General features: G+C 53.1%; 3 protein-coding genes across 5 annotated transcripts in view; 1 reads left to right on the top strand and 2 right to left on the bottom strand.

Moving 5' to 3' along the window:
• Window positions 1–11,163, bottom strand: part of NUTF2 (nuclear transport factor 2) — a 24,409-nt gene extending 13,246 nt beyond the window's left edge. Inside the window, exon 1 of one of the 2 annotated variants that reach the window (XM_003812178.5) lies at window positions 11,057–11,163. The gene's annotated coding sequence lies outside the window, so the exon portion shown is untranslated. Of the gene's footprint in view, window positions 1–10,585; window positions 10,945–11,056 lie in introns of those variants that run through there. The other variant, XM_003812179.6, reaches the window with a different exon arrangement.
• Window positions 10,214–17,385, top strand: part of CENPT (centromere protein T) — a 19,608-nt gene continuing 12,436 nt past the window's right edge. Inside the window, exon 1 of one of the 2 annotated variants that reach the window (XM_063597663.1) lies at window positions 10,214–10,462. The gene's annotated coding sequence lies outside the window, so the exon portion shown is untranslated. Of the gene's footprint in view, window positions 10,463–11,190; window positions 11,271–17,385 lie in introns of those variants that run through there. The other variant, XM_034940468.2, reaches the window with a different exon arrangement.
• Window positions 13,853–15,968, bottom strand: THAP11 (THAP domain containing 11). The gene has a single exon (XM_003812176.5). It carries the CDS (start codon window positions 15,471–15,473, stop codon window positions 14,541–14,543), a length of 933 nt encoding a protein of 310 aa, XP_003812224.3. The 5' UTR covers window positions 15,474–15,968; the 3' UTR covers window positions 13,853–14,540.

Below are 17,385 nucleotides of genomic sequence, written 5' to 3'. Positions count from 1 at the left end.
GTTTACGGTCTATCTCCCTGACAAAGCACCCCTAGTCATCCCTGTTCCCATGGTACCTGGCCCAGCCCTCAATAACTATTTGTTGACTAAGTGCATGAGTGTGTCAGAGCCTGGGCTGAGAGGCCAGCCCTTCTTCTCTGGAGGAGGAGTAAGTTCTGGGCAAACTCCACTCAAGTGGCCTACTGACCCACTTCCCCTCCACCCACACCTTCTGTCCAAGCTGTGAGGAAACAATTATTTGTTGTCCACCCAGCTATCTGTCTATGGCATGTGGCAATTGGGGCTTGGCCCCAATACTCTCTCATTCCCAAGGTCCTAGTGAGAGACAGCTGTGGCTAAACAGCAGGCACAGCCACACCCTCAAAGACCTGGCCTCTAGCCTGCTCCACTTCTCCCTTGTTATTTGACCCTTTGACTCTGTCCCATCATTAGTAATTGTAGGATGTTAGGAGGTAATGAATGGGGTATGGAGCAGGACCCAGCTGTAAGGAGTCAGTATGGGTTCCTAGGTGAATACTAGGTCAACAGCTAGGAAGAAGGTAGGTATCTCGCCCACACCATGGAGATGGCCTAGAATCAGGAATGGAAACTGCCTGGCCCGCCACTCCCCTGGCTGAAAGATGGAGTGCAATCAGCCCAGATGGCTGGCCAGGACAGAATCCTTTCCTGGGGCTGTCACCTGAGGTCTAGGTGCCCACAGCACCCTAAGGGCCCCTTCCTCCTCTTCTGCCTGCAGGGAGGGTTCTAGAGCCACTGGGCTTCCCTGACTGGCCCAGCTGAATCCCGAGACCTGCATTCTGGTCTCTGCTCTGCACTCACTCCCTATGTAACCTCCCTTTCCCCAGTGACTCAGAAGACCTCTGGGGCCCCATTCCTTCTACACAGCTCCCATCTGTGAACTGAGCCTCAGGCCATGAACTTGATTGTCAGGTAAACATGGACTTGGCTCCCCTAATGGGGCTTGAGACCCCTAAGTGACCACTCCTGTGGCCTGGCCAACACTGTTGTGACACGCTGAGACTGAGAAGAGCAGGGAATAAAGGGATGACCATGGCGTCCACAGGGTGGTGGAGGGAACACCTCCTGTGAGTCAAACACTTCTGTGTTCTCTCACTTGAGTCTCACAACAAGCCCTGTGAAGCTGGTATGATTATCTTCACTTTATAGACAAGGAAACAAAGACTCCAAGAGGTTAAGAAAGAATTTAAGACCACAAAAGGCCACTGGCATAGCCAGCATTAGAATGTCCACAAAACTGGCCGAGATGGGGCCGGGCACAGTGGCTCATGCCTGTAAACCCAGCACTTTGGGAGGCCAAGGCAAGTAGATCACCTAAGGTCAGGAGTTTGAGACCAGCCTGGCCAACATGATGAAACCCCATCCCTATAAAAAATACAAAAAATTGGCCATGTGTGGTGGCAGGCGCCTGTAATCCCAGCTACTCTGCAGGCTGAGGCAGGATAATTGCTTGAACCCAGGAGGCAGAGGTTGCAGTGAGCCAGGATCACGCCACTGCACTCCAGCCTGGGCAACGAGAGCAAAACTCCGACTCAAAAAGGAAAAAAAAAAAAACCTGGGCCGGGGATGGTGGCTCACGCCTGTAATCCCAGCACTTTGGGAGGCCGAGGCAGGTAGATCACGAAGTCAGGAGTTCAAGACCAGCCTGGCCAAGATGGTGAAACCCTGTCTCTATTAAAAATATAAAAATTTGCCAGGCGTGGTGGTGGGTGCCTGTAATCCCAGCTACTCAGGAGGCTGAGGCAGAGAATTGCTTGAACCTGGGAGGTGGAGGTTGCAGTGAGCTGAGATCACACCACGGCACTCCAGCCTAGGCGACAGAGCGAGACTGTCTCAAAAAACAACAACAACAAAAAAAACTGGCCGAGATGCAAACAGCTGAGAGCCAATGTGGAGTAGCAGAAAGCACCTAAGTGACAAAATCAGGTGGCACAAGAACATGTCCATACACCTGTCCACCTTCTTCAGGGACGTCCAGATTGGCCACATCGTAACAGTGGGTGAGTGCCGGCCCCTGAGCAAGACAGTACGCTTCAACGTGCTCAAGGTCACCAAGGCCGCTGGCACCAAGAAGCAGTTCCAGAAGTTCTGAGGCTGGACATCTGCCCACTCCCCGCAATGAAATAAAGTTATTCTCATTTCCCCCATCCCCCCCCCCCGCCAAAAAAAAATCGGGTGGCAAGGAATGCAGCCCAGGCCTTGTCTTCCCCTATGAAATCAGCAAGCTCCATGAAGCCTCAGAATGGAAGAACCTGAGCACCTACTCAGCAGGTCAAAGCAGCTTTACACCTTAGGACAACTGAGAATTTGCATTCTCCTAGTCCTGAAACCACCTGCAAGTAGAATCAGTATCTCCACACAGAGCTCTTTCCTGGGGCAGCAAGCTTTCCAGTTTCTGCCTTCGGGAGACCCACTGGCTCTGATGGAATCATTCGAGGCTTTAAGAAACAAACATTCCAAAATTCCCCCAGTTTACTGAGGACACTGGGGCAAACAGCCCTCAGTTCCCAGGTACCCCAGAAACCCCATCCCCATAGCAGCCCTGTCTCCAGCCTGTGGGCTTAGGGAGCTGGCACACAGCAGGTACAGCAACAAATGAGTAACGCCCAAGACAATGAAAAGAAGTTCTTGGCCACTGGTCAGCCAGCAGTAGGAGCCCTGTGGCCCCTAGGCAGGCCACCCTGGGCCTCGTGTCCCTCTCCCTTGGCCACTAAGACACGTTCCCAGCCAAACCCAGACCCAAGCAAAGCATTCTGCCCAGGAGGGCACACTCCAGCTGATAGGGTGAGGAAAAAGAGGGTGAATAATATCACATGGCCTAAGTCACTCCAAGGATAATCCATACACTGCTGGCTCCCCGAGGGAGGGACTCAAGAATTCCTGCCATATATGATCAAAGGAAGAGAGAATCACAGAATCTCAAAGCCAGGAAAGGGGTAGCCAACTCAAACTGAACTGCAAACACACAAACATCATTCTCAAATGCCCTATCAAAACATTAATTAAAAAAAAAAACAAACCAGCACCCAGCACAAGGTTCGGCTCAACCTCAGCTTAAAGAAATCCTGCCCAACTTTTTTTTTTAAAGACAGAGATCTCCCTTTGTCGCCCAGGCTGGAGTGCAGTGGCGCCATCTTGGCTCACCGCAACCTCCGCCTCCCAGGTTCAAGCAATTCTGTTGCCTCCCGTGTAGCTGGGATTACAGGTACCTGCCACCATGCCCCGCTAATTTTTTGGAATCTTAGTAGAGACGGGGTTTTGCCATATTGGCCAGGTTGGTCTCAAACTCCTGACCTCAGATGATCCACCCACCTTGGCCTCCCAAAGTGCTGGGATTACAGGTGTGAGCCTCTGTGCCCGGCCAAGAAATCATGCCCAACTTTCAATGTCTATTCTGTGGAAAACTTTTAGGATTCACTCCCCTTGCCCCAAAAGGACTATTCCTCTGTCCTGGAGGCCTCAACGAAAATGGTCTGAATTGGATTCTAAAACAAGCGCTATTGGTATTTCCAAAGTCCCTGCTGTCTCCTGTTTCCCTCTGTAAGCCCCCAGGCAAGGGCCATCTGTTGAAGGAACATCCAAGGAGCCTCCCTGACCAGGTCTGCTGAACCTCCCACCTCTGTGGAGAATTCCTGTCTGGTGCCTGGGAAGATGCCCTGATGGGTACCACCACAGGAACAACTATTGGGCACTTAAAGTGACCATAAGAGGGTCTCAGTGAAAGGAGGAGAAGCCACAAACCCATGCTCCAGGCAGGGGACTAGAAGGCCTCGCACAGGCCAGGCAAGCAGTGGCTCACGCCTGTAATCCCAGCATTTTGGGAGGCCAAGGCGGGCAGACCAAGAGTTCAAGAGATCAAGATCATCCTAACCAAAATGGTGAAACCCCGTCTTTACTAAAAATACAAAATTTAGCTGGGCGTGGTGGCGCGTGCCTGTAATCCCAGCTACTTGAGAGGCTGAGGCAGGAGAATCGCTTGAACCTGGAAGGCAGAGGCTGCAGTGAGCTGAGATCATGCTACTGCACTCTAGCCTAGGTGACAGAGCGAAACTCCATCTCAAAAAGAAGGCCATGCACAACAGGCCAGGCGTGGTGGCTGTTCCCTATAATCCCAGTACTTGGGAGGTTGAGGCAGGAGGATCACCTGAGCTCAAGAGTTCTGAGACCAGCCTGGGCAACACAGTGAGATCCCGTCTCTACAAGAAGTTGTAAAACTTGGCTGGGCACAGTGGCTCACGTCTGTAATCCCAGGACTTTGGGAGGCTGAGGCAGGAGGATTGCTTGAGCCCGGAGTTCAAGACCAGCCTGGGCAAGATAGTGAGACTTTTGTCTCCACAAAAACTAAAAAATAGAATATAAAAATTAGCAGGTGTGGCCAGGCACAATGGCTCATGCCTGTAATCCCAGCACTTTGGAAGGCTGAGTGGGCAGATCACAAAGTCAGGAGTTCGAGACCAGCCTGGCCAATATGGTGAAACCCTGTCTCTACTAAAAATACAAAAATTAGCCAAGCATGGTGGCAGGAGCCAGTAGTCCCAACTACTTGGGAGGCTAAGGCAGGAGAATCTCTTGAACCCAGAAGGCAGAGGATGCTGTGAGCCGAGATCGTGCCACTGCACTCCAGCCTGGGAGACAGAGTGAGACTCCGTCTCAAAAATAATAATAATAATTAGCCAAGCGTGATGGCGCGCACCTGTAGTCCCAGCTACTCAGGAGGCTGAGGTGGGAGGACTGCTTGAGCCCAGGAGGTCAAGGCTGCAGTGACCTGAGATGGCACCAACTGCACTTTAGCAATGCCACAATCACAGCTCACTGCAGACTTGAACTTCTGGGCTGAAGTGATCCTCTTGCCTCACCTCCCAAGTAGCTGGGACTACAGGCACCCACCACCATACCTGGCTGGTTTCTATTTATTTAATTTATTTTAAAGACAGAGTCTCACTGTTGGTAAAAGAGTGAGACCTTATCTCATTAAAATAAAATAAAATAAAATAAAAAGGCTGCTGATGTACCCTAAGAAAAACTTTAAAAAGAAAGAAAAAAAGGGCCGGGAGTGGTGGCTCATGCCTGTAATCCCAGCACTTTGGGAGGCCAAGGTGGGTGGATCACCTGAGGTCGGGAGTTCGAGACCAGCCTGACCAACATGGAGAAACCCCATCTCTACTAAAAAGACAAAATTAGCCAGGCGTGGTGGCACATGCCTGTAATCCCAGCTACTAGAGAGGCTGAGGCAAGAGAATCGCTAGAACCCAGGAGGCAGAGGTTGCAGTGAGCCGAGATCGCGCCATTGCACTCCAGCCTGGGCAATAAGAGCGAAACTCTGTCTCAAAAAATAAAAAAATAAAGAAATAAAATAAAGAAAAAAAGGCCAGGCATGGTGGCTCACGCTTATAATCCCAGCACTTTGGGAAGCTGAGGTGGGCAGATCGCCTGAGGTCAGGAGTTTGAGACCAGCCTGGCCAACATGGCAAAACCCCATCTCTACTAGAAATATAAAAATTAGCCGGATTATACCGGCAGGCGGGTATAATCCCAGCCACTCGGAAGGTTGACACAGGAGAATTGCTTGAACCCGGAGGGCGGGGGTTGCAGTGAGCCGAGATTGCGACACATTACTTGAGCCTGGGCAAGAGTGACACTTCACTCCAGCCTGGGTGAAAAAAAAAAAAAAAGAAAAAAAGATAATAGTGTTTCGTTAAGGGAAACCTAGCCTTTTTTTTGGAGACAGGGTCTTGCTAGAGTGTCCCCAGGCTACAGTGCAGTGGCATGATCATAGCTCACGGTTCCTTGACCTCCTGCAGCCTCTTGAGCAGCTGGAACTACAGGTATACAACACCACAACCACACTGGCTATTTTTTTATTTTTCTTTTGTAGAAATGGGTATTGCTATGTTGACAAGGCTGGTTTTGATCTCCTGGCCTCAAGCAATGCTCCAGCTTCAGAGCTGGTGCTGAATCCTAGAATTTTTTATATAAGGTGGCTTCTAGTTATGAATTTTTTTTTTTCAAGATGGAGTTTCGCTGTTGTTGCCCAGGCTGGAGCGCAATGGCACAGTCTCAGCTCACTGCAACCTCCGCCTCCCAGGTTCAAGCGAGTCTCCTGCCTCAGCCTCCTGAGTAGCTGGGATTACAGGCATGCACCACCACGCCCAGCTAATTTTCATATTTTTAGTAGAGACAGGGTTTTTCCATGTTGGTAAGGCTGGTTTCGAACTCCTGACCTCAAGTAATCCACCCACCTCAGCCTCCCAAAGTGCTGGGATTACAGGCGTGAGCCACTGCGCCCAGACTTGTTCTGAAATTTGAAAATTCTGTGTCTCCAGGGTGGAAACATCACACACCGGGGCCTGTCCTGGGGCGGGGGGAGTGGGGAGGGATAGCATTAGGAGATACACCTAATGTAAATGACGAGTTAATGGGTGCAGCACATCAACATGGCGTTATGTATACATATGTAACAAAACTGCAAGTTGTACACATGTACCCTAGAACTTTAAGTATAATAATAATAAAAAAAACAAAATTCTGTGTCTCCCTTGTTTTTTGAGACAGGGTCTCACTCTGTCACCAGGCTGCAGTGCAGTGGCACAATCTTGGCTCACTGCAACCTCTGCCTCCCGGATTCAAGCGATTCTCCTGCCTCAGCCTCCCAAGTAGCTGGGATTACAGGCACCTGCCACCATGCTCAGCTAATTTTTGTATTTTTAATAGAAACAGAGTTTCACTATATTGGCCAAGCTGGTCTCCAACTCCTGACCTCGTGATCCGCCCACCTCGCCCTCCCAAAGTGCTGGGATTACAGGCATGAGCCACCGCACCCTGCCTATTCTGTGTCTCTCTTAAGTAATTATTCCCCTCCCAAACCACCAACTCCAAAGGCAACAGAATAAAACAAGACATGGCTCAGAGAGAAGAGATGGGCTCGGCCAGGTGCGGTGGCTCACACCTGTAATCCTAGCACTTTGGGCAGCCAAGGCGAGTGGGTCACTTGAGGTCAGGAGTTCAAGACTAGCCTGGCCAATATGGTGAAACCCCATCTCTACTAAGAATACAAAAATTAGCTGGGTGTGGTGGTGGGCACCTGTAATCTCAGCTACTCGGGTGACTGAGGCAGGAGAATTGCTTGAACCCAGGAGGCGGAGGTTGCAGTGAGCTGAGATTGCACCACTGCACTCCAGCCTGGGCAACAGAGCGAGGCTCTGTCTCAAAAAAAAATAGTGATAGGCAGATAGGCTCCTATACACGAAGGGACATAATTTTGAGCTAATTGAGAACTGAGGCATCTTGTATCCTGCCTCATCCTTGTGCAGCAATATCCCAACCACCGCATGCCAGGTCCCACTTCCAAGTCAGCCCTACATGAATAGAGGATGCAGATAGATCCTGGAGAACCTCAGGCCACTTCTCTTATATCTGAGACCTAGATGGCCCGCCAAGTTCCAGAAACATTAACGAATTCTCAGGATCAGGATGCCTAGCAGTGGCTAGCTGACCTCAGACAAAGAGGTTACAGGGAACGGCCGGGCGCGGTGGCTCACGCCTGTAATCCCAGCACTTTGGGAGGCCAAGGCGGGTGGATCACGAGGTCAGGAGATCGAGGCCATCCTGGCTGACATGGTGAAACCCCGTCTCTACTAAAAACACACAAAAAATTAGCCGGGCATGGTGGCGGATGCCTATAGTCCCAGCTACTCGGGAGGCTGAGGCAGGAGAATGGCGTGAACCCGGGAGGCGGAGCTTGCAGTGAGCCGAGATCGCGCCACTGCACTCCAGCCTGTGAGACAGAGTACGACTCCATCTCAAAAAAAAAAAAAAGTTACAGGGAACTTCTAGAGGTTGGAATGAGAGGGAGGGACCTGAATTCCTCCTACTCTTGAGTAAGGTTGGAGAAGGAAAAGTATCTTTTTGACCCTGAAGAAAACCCTTGTGATCACTGGGCAATTGTTCACATCTGTAATCCCAGCACTTTGGGAGGCTGAGGTGGGAGTATCGCTTGAACTCAGGAGTTTGAGACCAGCCTGGGCAACATATGGAGATGACATCACTGCAAAAAATAAAAATAAGGCCGGACGTGGTGGCTCACGCCTGGAATCCCGGCACTTTGGGAGGCCGAGATGGGCGGATCACGAGGTCAGGAGATCGAGACCATCCTGGCTAACACGGTGAAACCCCGTCTCTACTAAAAATACAAAAAGTTAGCTGGGCGTGGTGGCGGACGCCTGTAGTCCCAGCTACTCGGGAGGCTGAGGCAGGAGAATTCTGTGAACCCGGGAGGCGGAGCTTGCAATGAGCAGAGATCGCACCACTGCACTCCAGCCTGGGTGACAGAGTGAGACTCCGTCTCAAAATAAATAAATAAATAAAAATAAAAATAAAATTAGGCCGGGATCAGTGGCTCATGCCTGTAATCCCAGCACTTTGGGGAGGCCAAGGCAGGTAGACCACCTGAGGTCAGGAGTTTGACCAGCCTGACAAATATGGTGAAATCCCTTCTCTACTAAAAATACAGAAATTAGCCAGGTATGGTGGCGTGCGCCTGTAGTCCCAGGTACCGGGGAGGCTGAGGCAGGAGAATCGTTTGAACCCAGGAGGCGGAGGTTGCAGTGAGCCGAGATCGCACCACAGCACTCCAGCCTGGGTGACAGAGCGAGACTCCGTCTCGAGAGAAAAAAAAAAACTCTCCTGGTCAAGTCACCCGGGGCCATGAAATACGCAAACTACGCCATAGCCGTAAGCCAGCTCACCTGAAATCTGTGTCCTAGAAAGTACCCATCCAGACAATCTACAGGGTCTTGAAATAACTGCTTCTAGTTCTAGATTTCACCTCATTGTCCTGTGGGTAGTCCCTCCTTATTGCCCAGCTCCACTGGCAAAGTTGGCCTCTCCTGAGCCTCTTGGATGAACCTGATTTCCATGTCCTCATGGGCCAGGATATGGACTAGGAAAGTTACATCCAGAGAGAAGGCAGGGCTTGGTAAAATCTGAGCAGCATTCTTGCCTATTCTTCCTGACCAGGGAGAATAACTAGGCAGAGCAATTCATATGCAAGAAAACTTCTAGGTCAAGAGTACTTGGAAGAAGTGACCAGAAATGAACAGAAAAACATTACCTGGGAAAATATTCAAGGAGGAAGAAAAAAATATGCAGGGGCAGTGGCTTTCTTCACCTTGGGTCTCAATCAGCCCTTCTAAGAGATCTGATATTCTGCTTGCTTCTGAGGCCAGAGCTGCAGAGATTGAGCTGCTGCTGCTTTTTTTTTTTCTTTTTCTTTTTCTTTTTTTTTTGAGACAGTCTTGCTCTGTCGCCCAGGCTGGAGTGCAGTGGCATGATCTCTGCCCACTGCAACCTCTGCCTCCCGGATTCAAGCGATTCTCCTGCCTCAGCCTCCCAAGTAGCTGGGATTACAGGTGCACGCCACCACACCCAGCTTTTTTTTTTTTTGGAGACAGAGTCTTGCCCTGTCACCCAGGCTGGAGTACAGTGGCATGATCTCAGTTCACTGCGACCTCCACCTCCCGGGTTCAAGCAATTCTCCTGCCTCAGTCTCCTGAGTAGCTAGGATTACAGAAGTGCACCTCCACGTTCAGCTAATTTTTGTATTTTTAGTAGAGATGCGCTTTTGCCATGTTGGCCATGCTAGTCTGGAACCCCGGACCTCAGGTGATCTGCTGGCCTTGGCCTCCCAAAGTGCTGGGATTGCAGGCGTGAGCCACCGCGCCAGGCCTGAGCTGCTGCTTTAGTCTCTGGAAAGACTGCGGCTCAGAGAAATCAACGCTTTACATGCCATCTCTCCCCTAGTCCCAAGGTCTTCTCTGGACTGGTTCCTTAATTTACCATCTCTCAATCAGAAGCGCCTTTACAAAGGATATCAGGATAGTATTTTCTGGTCAAAGATAACTCTTCCCCCAGAACTCAGTAGGGTCTCTGATGGCATCAGTAAGGGCAATTTCATAAAGCAACCAGGTTCCTGCCTGTTTACAGGCAGCTCCAGTTGTTGGGAAGTGAGCAAGCAAGTGAGGGGAAGCCAGACTTTCTGGAGCTTCCAGCCCTAGTTCTGCCACCCAGGCTTCGGAAGGGCCCCAAAGTCTGAAATCTACGTGCCCCACCCCCCCAAGGCCCCTTCCAGCCCAGGTTCTGGTTTAGCACTAGGCTCAAGAACCTCAGGCCTGAATTCTACTTCCCGTGCATTAAGTCCCACCTTAACATCCCATTCTTATGAAGTCATCCTGTCCTGCGGGGCAATTCTGTGTTGCTGCTGGGGCCTGGTCACTGATAGAGAAGGGCGTGGGCTGGGCCTACTGGGCAGGAGCCGCCTCACCCCATCAGGCCCAGATCCTCTAAGACAAGCCAGGGATAAAGTCTCCCGTGGAATCCCCTCCCGCCTCATATTCCCTGACCCTGCCCTCCCTGCGAGAACTCTAGTACGGGCTCCACAAAGGGCGCGGTAAGAAACGTACACTTCCGAGGGGCAGACAAGGAGGGGGCGTTCACCTACACCCCGGCCGGGCTATGGTCGGGAACAGGGTGAGGGGCCCAAGCCCCGGCTGCGGCAGGCGGGCGCCCTTACCCATGCTGACTCTGGAGCGGGCCGGGTGGCGCTGCCCATCCCCGGATCCTTCGTAGGTGGGTAGCAGGACGTGGGGCTGGGGTCTGCCCGCTAGCCAGCCTGCAGAGCTTGCGGGGCTCGCGCAGGCCGGGCCAGGCTAGACGGGGCGGGGCCCTAAGGCCCCATCCGGACGGTCCTGACTAGAGAAAAAGGCCTGGCCATGGCGCAGGCCGGTGCACCAGCCACCAGCACGGTACGGCCCAGATAGGCGCCCGGCTGGCTCTCTGTGCGTTACCCCCGGCCGCCGCCTCACAGGACCGGCGGGAGGCGGAGCCGCGCGCGACACATGGCCCGGGCCCCGCGCGGCTTCGGGCCGCCGGGGGGGGGGGAGGGGAGGGGCCGCCCGGGGACTCTCAGCGGAGCCTCCCGGCAGCCCAGAGAGCGGCTCCTGCGGCCCAGCCCCCGCCCCGGCGTGCTGGCCCCGACACTCACCCGAGGGGCTGGCACGATGGCGGCAGCGGCGGCGGCAACCCAGCGCGGTCTGCGACCGACTGTCCCTTCCCCCCTGCCTTCCTTCGCCCGCCCCGCTGCACTCTGGGAGACGCAGTCCCACCGCCCCCCCTTTCCGGCATGAGCGCGCCGAGAGAAAACTACAATTCCCGGCGTGCTATGCGCGGAGGCCCAGACACGGCCCGCAGCGCGGGAGGTGAGGCTAAGCCAGGGAGGGAGGCTGCCGGGGCAAGCCCCCGAGAATTGTGGTCTAGCGGAAGCCTCTGGAACACTGGAGGTTGGCGCCAGGCTAGGGTCAGGGCTCAGTTGTCGCCTGGTCTCAGCTGGCTCGGCCCCGCCCGGTCTGTGCACTGGGGTGGGGGTTGGCCCCGCCTCCGTGGGAGCCCAGCCCGGCCCCAAGCTGGCCCAGCTGCCCCTCCCTGGGCCCCTGGGCCGTTTCCGCTCACGAAACCCCCTCCCCTTGGGGCTATGGCTGCCGCTGTTACTCTTCCGAGCTGTGTGGCCTTAACCAGCCCGGGCGGAACGCACAGCTCCTGCAATCCCAACATTCGTGCGCCTGCACCTCGGCGAGTCGGGCCCAAAACTGGTTTCGAGCAGGCTAGGCTATTCTTGGGCCGGAGACTCAAATGTCCCTCAGGTGGGGCTTGGTTGGAGAGGTTACCCTCAAACTTCTACAGTCAGGGGTCCCCAAAACATTCTGTAAGGTTTTTTTTTGCAGCAGATAGAGCAGCTAAGTGTTTCATTTTTATTAATGAGGAAAGAGAAATGACTGACTGACCCAAAATTTCGCTGTGATTTAAGTGACCAGATTGTAAATAGTTCTCTTCCTACCCATTGCCCTTTCCTTTCAACGCCCATTTGTTTTCTTGGTAACACAAACATTTGTGGTAAGGCCAGTCTCTAGGTCAGACCTGTGCTTGGCAAAGAGATCTGCAGCCAACTTGGGGTACCACAGGTAAGAGAAATGGCTACAAGGCCTCTCCAGGCAACTCCTAGCCTTCCTTCCTGGCCGGAGGTCTCTCAGTACTCCTGTTCTTCCACAAGAGTTTTGCACCTTCACCCACCCACAGGTTACCCCTCCAAGAGATGGCTGGTAAGACCGGACCACACTTCTGTTTTTTAAATCTCAGGTCTGTCAACACTACACTTTGCCTGACTAGATGCTTATTACTCAGCTAGTGAGAACTCTGCATTGCCCCGCTTATACATCTGCATCTGGGATCTCCCTTGCTCTGTGAACTATCTTCTTCTCCCTAAGAAGCCAAAACACTGCCCATAACCTCCAGACACCAGGGAGGGTCCAGGGAGTACTGCTGAGAGCCTCAAGGGAGCCAATGCAGAAACAGCAGAAGTCCCTTCAATAAACAGGAGCTCAAGGATACACTGAAGAGCATGGCTGGATCCTGGAAAAGGCCTTGCTCCGACCGGGAAGATGTGAGACTGGCCCAATAGGAGCAACAAAGGGCACTGCAGTGCTTCCACCACCTGATTACCAGCCAGATCTAACCCTAGGAAGACAGAGATCCAGTCCATCCCCCAACCAGCCACCTACACAACCTATGTCTCACTCCTTCCCCACCACTTTCCCAACTCAGTGCTAAGGGACTAGAAGGGAAACAGAGACTTGAGTTTTAGGACCATCCCAGCATGTTGCCACAGACAAGTCCCCAGGCAGATGGCTTTGTCCATAAGTAAGAAAGAGAAGGGAGTCATATTTTATGGGGTCTGAAAGTCTCCGTTTGTGCCCCACCACCCACAGTAAACCCAGAGCTTTAAAGGCATTTACTTTTAGACATTGGCTTTGAGCTAAATTACTTGGAGCTATAGACAAAAACAATGTAATCCTTGCCCCTTCAATATTCAATCTAAGAAAAAATAGAGGCTGGGCGGGGTAGCTCACACCTGTAATCTCAGTACTTTGGGAGGCAGAGCAGGCGGATCACCTGAGATCAGGAGCTCGAGACCAGCCTGGCCAACATGGTGAAATCCTGTCTCTACTGAAAATACAAAAATCAGCCAGACGTGGTGGTGGGCGCCTATAATCCCAGCTACTCAGGAGGGTGAGGCAGAAGAATTGCTTGAACCTGGGAGGCAGAGGTTGCAGTGAGCTGAGATCACACCATTGCACTCCAGCCTGGGTGACAAGAGCAAAGCTCCATCTTAAAAAAAAAATAAAAAAAAAAAAATAGAGGCAGGCAGCCAAGAAAATGAGTCAAGGAATCACACCTCCCAACTTCTTAATGCTCTCTGTGGATACAGCTCTGTCACACCGAAGGTGTACCAAGGCCAAGGTATCTATACAACAGTCCTTGTGCCTGAAGCAGCCCTGGCTAGCTCCAGCTGCAGTCTTACCGGTTCACAGAGTAACTGCATGCACATGCATACCAGAGGCTGTGCTAAGCAAGCCTAAGGGATGTCATGGTGAGCAAAATTCAATCCCAGCTGAGAATTCAAAACCCTCAGAGGCGAACTATCACAATATAGCTTAGTTACCAGTTGGTCCTTCTTGTTGAAAGGATACAGGGAGATAATCCATGGACAAACTGGGCCCATTTGGTGCAGTTTCCAAACTCTTTAGGGTGAGCTGGGCCAGGAACTCTGTGAGGACCTTATAAGGCCAGGATCCATGTGCTTAGGGCCCATTTTTGGAAAAACTGGTCATTGAAGCATCTCTACTTTCAGGGTCAGCCTGGTCTTTCAGATAGGCTGAGGCCTATTTCCCCATGTTTCAAGGACATTTAACTATGTTTTTGTAAAAATAAAATGGCGAGACCCAAATAAAAACCTTACTTTTTGTTTAATTTGTTTTGCCAAACACAGTGAAAACTTTAGTCTAATTGTACAGAAAATAGAATTTGTAACCAGTAGCAAACAAAACAGGATAAACCTAAGTCCCTGGCAAGCTGGATCTCCATCAGCAGGTCATCCAGTTCCCCTTGTAAATGGTCTCCTGGGAAAATAAGTCCTAGGAGGCAGAGGCACAGATTTACCAGTCCCCATCAGAATCACAGGCTGCACCTGGGAAGGAAAAGCATGAAAAGGAGGAGAACTGATGTTACTTGAATCTCTTATCACTACACACATTAGAGTTGTCTGACTGCTGACCAACCTTAAGGTATGGTTTTCCCAAACCTATAGTCCCTGGACATCCCACCTGCATCCCTAGAGGGTAAGTTTCAAGTTCAGTGGTTCTGAAGCCTCTGCTTAACCAGAATCTGCAACAATAACTGGGGAGGAAGGGTAGACAAAGTCATAATTGCTGGTGTCACCAGGGCAGAGTCTAAGGCCCCAGCTTCCACTTCAGGAGGAAACAATTGAGGATGCCAGGTCACCAGCAAGAGAGTCCAGCTGCCTTAAGCCTCAGTACTGTCAACCAGTGCCCAGGAGTATAGAGGAGTTCAACAATGGCCTGCGGTCCCCTGGCTGGATGGGGTCTGGGAGTCCAGCAGGCTGCCGGGGCACCAGTTCACATTCCGTGCTTCTTGCGGATGACAGCCATGGCAAGCAGCCGATCCTTCTCACGCAGTTCTTCGCGCAGCTTGGCCTCGGTGAGACGCAGGTGGCGAATGCTGCCTTTCATCTCTTTCATCTTCACTTCCATCAGAGCCAGGATGTCCCGCTGCTCATTCAGCTTGCGCAGGAGCTCCTCCTCCGTGGTGCCTGACGACAAGGAGTACGAATGGTCGGAGCCAGTATCAGGGAAGCCCTCTTCCCCTACCACCACCAACTGGGGGCCCATAGGGCACTCGGCAGCCTCCAGCCCTGCGGTAGCAGCCTGTAACTCCGACGCGGCGGCCGCAGCGGCTGCGCCCTCTGCGGCTGCAAACTCCACTTGCACTGTAAGATCGATGGGCTTCACGTCTTCTCCAGTGGGAGTGATGGGCGCCGGCTGCACGGATCCCGGAGCCTGACTGCTGTCTACAGCGGCCTGAAGGGTGAGAAGCACGGCCGCGGAAGCAGATACCAGGTTCGGCTGCAGCTGGGCAGTCTGGGCAGTGGAGGCAGAGGGTGAGGACGACTGCTGCTGCTGCTGCTGCTGCTGCTGTTGCTGCTGCTGCTGCTGCTGCTGTTGCTGTTGTTGCTGCTGCTGCCTGCGGCGGGCGGCCGCGGCCCCAGCGGGTCTGCGCGCTACTTTGCGCTCATTGACGCCGCGCAGCGGGAAGATGGTGGGGACGCGTACCGTGTAGGTCTTGCGGCCGCCCTGGAAGTGAACGCTGCAGAGACGGTGGCCTGTGGTGGGCTGGAAGGTGGAGAAGCACCCACTGACGCCGGCACGCGACACGTTCTTGAGCCAGAGGCGCCGCAACTCAGCGTCCTTTGGAAACGTGTAGAAGTGCAGCGCCTTGTCCCGGTGCGAGTTGTTGTAGCAGCCTGGCACGCAGCACGTAAAGCCAGGCATGGCTGCGCCGCGCGGCCCGGCCCGGCCCACCGGCCTCCTGCGCTCTTCGACGGCCCAGTGGCTACGCCGCCGCCCGCCCCTCGACGGGCGGCGCCGCGCGAGGCCTTGGGTGGTATCCCACCACTGCCGCTCGGCGCAGCCGGCCGGCCCGGCGCCCCGTGCCCAGAATACGCTTCCTGCCGGCCCGCGCCGCGCCGCCCGCCTGGCTGCCCGCCTGCGCTCGGGAGTGGGCCCCGGGGACGCCGCGAAGGACCGCCTGAGAAAGAGACTACGCCCCCCACAATGCTCCGCGCCAGGAGCGGCTCACTTCCGGGGCGGGTGTGTGCGGATTCCTGCCGCCTTCCAAGGCACTGCGATAGCCTCCGAAGAGCAGATTCTTTCCCCAGCCCGTCTTGTCCCCGGCGGGCGAGAGAGGCGTATTAGGTTGGAACGCTGTCGCCTGGACTGCTCCTCACGAGGACCCGAATCCTGATAGGGGCGTGGAGCGGGGCGGTGCGCGCCTCACCGGTACGCAAGCGCGGTGGGTATATGCCCACGGAGACTACAAATCCCGTGATGCCTCGCGCTGAACTAGGCGCCTTCCCTCCGAAGCGCCGCCTAAGGGAAAGATCGAGTTACTGCGGACCAGGATTCGGGCGAGGTTGTGCTGTTTGCCAGAACCAGTCCCCCAGCCCCGAGCCCCTTTGAGTCGACGGCATTGCTGCAGCAGAGGGAGACGAAACCTGGGCCTTGGCGCCCCGAAGGGTCTCAGGAGCCCCTTTCTTTGCGTTGGGGACTCTCTCCTGATTCAGCTGCTGCCTGCGTTGACCAACTGATCTAAACAAAGTCTCCAGTAGACGCCTACTATGTGGCTGACACAGTGCCGGGAGTTTGCGGGAGTCAGACCGACTGGGCTCCTCTCTTGGAGCCTGACTACCTAGACGGATAAGCGTCTGTCTTTTGGATAATAGATCTGAATGCACGCGAATGGATGTCTACTCACAAATAGTAATCGCTCCAAAGGAATTAACAGGAGAGCAGAGAAATGGGGGGGAGGTGGTGGGGGCCAGGAATAAAAAAACGAACGAAAGCTTGGGTAGGGAGAAGTAGCCAATTCTTGTCCCGGGAACCAGTCTGTAAGGCCACATGGCAGAAAACAGCTAGGCTCCGCCATTAAAGAGCCTGGAAGGGGGTGGCCCGGGTAGGGCCAAGCATAAGAAAATACCAAACTGGGACATGTTAAGGATTTGGGGTTTTATTCTGCAGGCCACTGAGAGCTATTAAAGGATTTTATGGGAAAGGGTTTGCATTGTAACAATACGCCTCCCCCCACCTCAACTTATTTGAGGGAATCTTTTTTTTTTTTTTTTTTTTTTTTGTAAAGGAGTCTCACTCTCGCCAGACTGGAGTGCAATGGTGAGATCTCGGCTCACTGCAACCTCCGCCTCCTGGGTTCAAGCAATTCTCCTGCCTCAGCCTCCGGAGTAGCTGGGACTACAGGCGCATGCCACCATGCCCGGCTAATATATATATATATATATATATATATATATATGTATGTATGTATTTTGTATTTAGTAGAGACGGGGTTTCGCCATGTTTCTCAGGCTGGTCTCGAACTCGTGAGCTCAGGCAATCTGCTCGCCTCGGCCTCCCAAAGTGCTAGGATTACAGGCGTGAGCTAGGATCACGGCGCCTGGCTGGGGGAAAATGTTTTAAAGAACACAAAATGTTGTGGAAAGCCAGGGAGGGGCCAGGCAGTTCTCCAGGTGAATTACCTGCAAACTAGCCCTCCTTTGCCGAGTTCTTCCTTCTCCCAATTTTTTTTAAACTTTTACTTTAGGTTCGGGGGTGCGTGTGAAGGTTTACTACATAGGTGAACTCGTGTCACCGCGATTTGTTGTACAGATTATTTCATCACCCAGGTATTAAG

The sequence above is a fragment of the Pan paniscus genome, chromosome 18 (genome assembly GCF_029289425.2).
Source record: "Pan paniscus chromosome 18, NHGRI_mPanPan1-v2.0_pri, whole genome shotgun sequence".
NCBI classification, from domain to species: Eukaryota; Metazoa; Chordata; class Mammalia; order Primates; family Hominidae; genus Pan; species Pan paniscus.
Note: the sequence above shows the minus strand (reverse complement) of the source record. Positions and strands in the feature narration are given on the sequence as shown.

Coding starts and splice junctions, on each gene's coding strand:
- THAP11 (XM_003812176.5), bottom strand. CDS start 15,473: ATGCCTGGCTTTACGTGCTGCGTGCCAGGCTGCTACAACAACTCGCAC.